Below are 4,065 nucleotides of genomic sequence, written 5' to 3' on the forward strand. Positions count from 1 at the left end.
AGCCAGTTCTGTATCCAAATGGCTAGTTCTCCCTGTATTCCATGAGATCTAACCTTGCTAATCAGTCTCCCATGGGGAACCTTGTCGAACACCTTACTGAAGTCCAAATAGATCACGTCTACTGCTCTGCTCTCATCAATCTTCTTTGTTACTTCTTCAAAAAACTCAATCAAGTTTGTGAGACATGATTTCCCACGCACAAAGCCATGTTGACTATCACTAATCAGTCCTTGCCTTTCCAAATACATGTATGTACATCCTGTCCCTCAGGATTCTCTCCAACAACTTGCCCACCACTGAGGTCAGGCTCACCGGTCTATAGTTCCCTTTTACCGCCCTTCTTAAACAGTGGCACCACGTTTGCCAACCTCCGGTCTTCCGGCACCTCACCTGTGACTATCGATGATACAAATATCTCAGCAAGAGGCCCAGCAATCACTTCTCTAGCTTCCCACAGAGTTCTCGGGTACACCTGATCAGGTCCTGGGGATTTATCCACCTTATAACCATTTCAAGACATCCAGCACTTCCTCCTCTGTAATCTGGACATTTTGCAAGATGCCACCATCTTGCCCCTTCACCTTCACCTAACACTACACTACACTAATGGATTGTGGGAGGAAACCGGAGCACCCGGAGGAAATCCACACAGACACGGAGAATGTGCAAACTCCACACAGAGAGTTGCCTGACGCAGGGATTGAACCCGGGTCTCTGGCGCTGTGAGGCAGCAGTGCTAACCGCTGTGCCACCCACATGCTACGACAAGCTCTGGAACAGATGGGTCTTGCATCTAGGGATGCTACCACTGTTCCTCAAGAGCCAATCTCTCAAGGTGGCTTTGATGATGTTACTGTCAGTGGTCAGGGTGTGAAAGAATGTGGTTGATTACGTAACTGTATCAGTAACGACTGAGCATTAGAACGTGTAGTATGGCTCTGGTCCTGCATAGAAATAAGATGGGCTTGGAAAGTTTCAATCACTTCACGTAAACAAAGGTTTACAACTCAAATTTTAACATAATTTGGCTTATCTTTGTCATGCTACCGTTATGAACCCTCACAATGATGATCTATTTTATTTGAAACAAAACGTGTTTGAAAATAGGAGGAGTCGGCTGAATGGCGACAGTTTCAGGCAGACCTCCAGACTGCAGTTGTCATTGCAAATGATATTAAGTCTGAAGCACAAGAGGAAATCAGCGACTTGAGACGCAGACTTCAGGAGTCAATGGAAAAAACTGAAAAGCTCACCAAAGAACTGGAGGAAGTGAAGGCACGCAAGTACGTGGGATGTTGTGATGTGACTTGGTACGTTGTACATTAGTTAGAGCTTTGTCTTTGAGCTAGGTCTTGCTAAAACTATATATGGCATTAGTCAGACCACATTTAGAATAGTTTGAGCAGTTTTCGTCCCTTTTGTAAGGAAGGATATACTGGCACTGTGAACAGTCCAGAGAAGGTTCACTAGGCTGATCATGGGTGGGAGTAATTTTCTCATAAGAGGTTGAGTAGGTTTGGCCTGTTCTCATTGGAGTTCAGCAAAATGAGAGGCATTATTGAAGCATACAAGATTTTTAGGGACTTAACAGAGTAGATGCTGAAAAGTTGTTTCTCCTTGTGGGAGAATGTAGGACTAAAGGGCATAATCTCTGAATAAATTAGAGATGAGGAAGAATTTCTTTACTGAAGGTCGTGAATCTGTGGAATTCTTTACCACAGAGTTCTGTAGAGCCTTGGTTGTTAAGTGTATTCAGAGGTGAGATAGACATATTTTTAATCATTAAGAGAATCAAGATTATGGGGAAAAGGCAGGAGGATCACTCATTGAATGGCGGGCTAGACTTGATGGCATTAAAGACCTGCTTTTACCTTTTATGGTCTAGTTGATTATTTACGTTGATTCATAATGATTGGGTAGGGAACTAGAACTCTAAATAAGCATGCAAGTGATAAGAGGAAAGGCAGACCAAGGAGAAAAAGAAATACCCTAAAGTGGTATCTACCTATACGAAACTATAGGTTAGTAAATTTAATAGCAGGTCGAGGAAAACATTTTGAAATAATTTTGAGAAAACTGGTAATGAAAGCTGGAAAACTAATCACTTAAGCACAACATGGACACTGCTGGTTAGGGGAGTCTCTTGATATTTTTGGATTTTTAGAAGACCTGCAGCAAGAGCAAGAGGTGATGACTGTATATAATGCTTTAAGTCTCACATCAAATGGGAAGCAAAGTAAATGTTAGATTTGAGAGATCTTTTTAGGTGTTTATGCACAGATATCTAATATTGCTCATAAGAACATAGCACATAAGAACTTAGAGCAGGAGTAGGCCATCTGGCTCTTTGAGCCTGCTCTACCATTCAATGAGATCATGGCTGATCTTTTCGTGGCCTCGGCTCCACTTACCCGCCCTCTCACTATAACCTTTAATTCCTTTGCTATTCAAAAAATTATCTATCTTAGCTTTAAAAGCATTTACTGAGGAAGCCTCAACCACTTCACTGGGCAGGGAATTCCTTAGATTCACAACCCTCTGGGTGAAGTTCCTTCTCAATTCGGCCTAAATCTGCTCCCTGTAATTTTGAGGCTATGCCCACCTTGACCTCGTTTCATTCGCCAGTGGAAACATCCTCTCTACTTCTATCTTATCTATTCCCTTTATAATTTTATATTTTTCTTTAATATCCTCTTCATTCTTCTCAACGTCAATGAATATAAGAAGTCTAGGCAGTCTCTCCTCATAAGCCAACCCTCCCAACGTTAGAGTCAACCTTTTGAATCTCCTCTGCACTATCTCTAGTGCCGGTACATCCTTTCTCAAGTAAGAAGACCAAAACTGCACACACTACTCCTGGCATGGCATGGCCTTGCCATCACCCTATAGGGGCGGCACGGTGGCTCAGTGGTTTGTTCTGCTGCCTCACAGCACCAGGGTCCCAGGTTCGATTCCAGCCTCTGGCAACTGTCTGTGTGGAGTTTGCACATTCTCCCCCCCGTCTGCTTGGGTTAACCTCCGGGTGCTCCGGTTTCCTCCCACAGTCCAAAGATGTGCAGGTCAGGTGAATTGGTCATGCTAAATTGTTGATAGTGTTTGGTGCATTAGTCAGAAGGAAATGGGTCTGGGTGGATTACTCTTCGGAGGGTCGGTGTGGACTGGTTGGGCCAAAGGGCCTGCTTCCACACTGTACGGAATCTAATCTAAACTAATCTATACAGTTGCAACAAACCTCCCTGCTTATAAACTTTAGCTATGAAGAACACAATTCCATTTGCCTTCTTAATTACATGTTGCACCAACCTTCTGTGATTCATGCTCAAGGACATACAGGTTCCTCTGCAAAGCAGCATGTTGCAATTTTTTACCATTCAAGTAATAGTCCTTTTTACTGTTATATGGATGACTTCACGTTTATTAACATTGTAATCCATCTGCCAGACGTTTGCTCACTCACTTAAGCTTCTATGTCCCTTTGCAAAGTTTCACAATCCTCTGCACATTTGATGTACCACTCACCTTAGTGTCATCTGCAGACTTTGACACACTACACGTGGTCCCCAACTCTAAATCGTCCATGTAAATTGTGAATAATTGCAGTCCCAACACTGATCCCTGAGACACACCACTAGTGATTGATTACCAATCAGAAAAGCACTCATTTCTTGCCACTCTTCGCTTATGGTATTGACATTTAGAAAAGAGCTTGGTGTACAGTCGGTTCTGCTATAGTTCAGATCTTGTTCAACCCCATGATATAAGAAAATTGGATAATAGCAGTACCATTTAAATTATTGGGGACCGGAATCGTATTATAACCAATACAAACTTTAAAAGTTTGTGCTATAGAAACAATGTCCCCAATTCATCAATTGTGTTGATGCAAATTCACATTAATCAAACCTGCATCATAGGAGGAGAAAGTGAGGATTGCAGATGCTGAAGCTCAGAGTTGAGAGTGTGCTGCTGGGAAAGTACAGCAGGTCAGACAGCATCCGAGGAACAGGAGAATTGACGTTTTGGGCATAAGCCCTTCATCAGGAATGAGGCTTGTGAGCCGGGAGC

At 42.9% G+C, this 4,065-nt stretch overlaps 1 protein-coding gene across 5 annotated transcripts in view; it reads left to right on the forward strand.

The window, feature by feature from the left end:
• specc1la (sperm antigen with calponin homology and coiled-coil domains 1-like a) overlaps positions 1-4,065 on the forward strand; it is a 294,908-nt gene that overhangs the window by 100,292 nt on the left and 190,551 nt on the right. For 3 of the 5 annotated variants that reach the window (XM_043716192.1, XM_043716191.1, XM_043716195.1), the window contains one exon: positions 1,108-1,310. In XM_043716192.1, coding sequence (XP_043572127.1) covers positions 1,108-1,310 — 203 coding nt within the window. The remainder of the gene's footprint in view (positions 1-1,107; positions 1,311-4,065) is intronic. The other 2 variants (XM_043716194.1, XM_043716193.1) reach the window with 1 other exon arrangement.

This window comes from Chiloscyllium plagiosum, chromosome 25 (genome assembly GCF_004010195.1).
Source record: "Chiloscyllium plagiosum isolate BGI_BamShark_2017 chromosome 25, ASM401019v2, whole genome shotgun sequence".
Taxonomy (NCBI): domain Eukaryota; kingdom Metazoa; phylum Chordata; class Chondrichthyes; order Orectolobiformes; family Hemiscylliidae; genus Chiloscyllium; species Chiloscyllium plagiosum.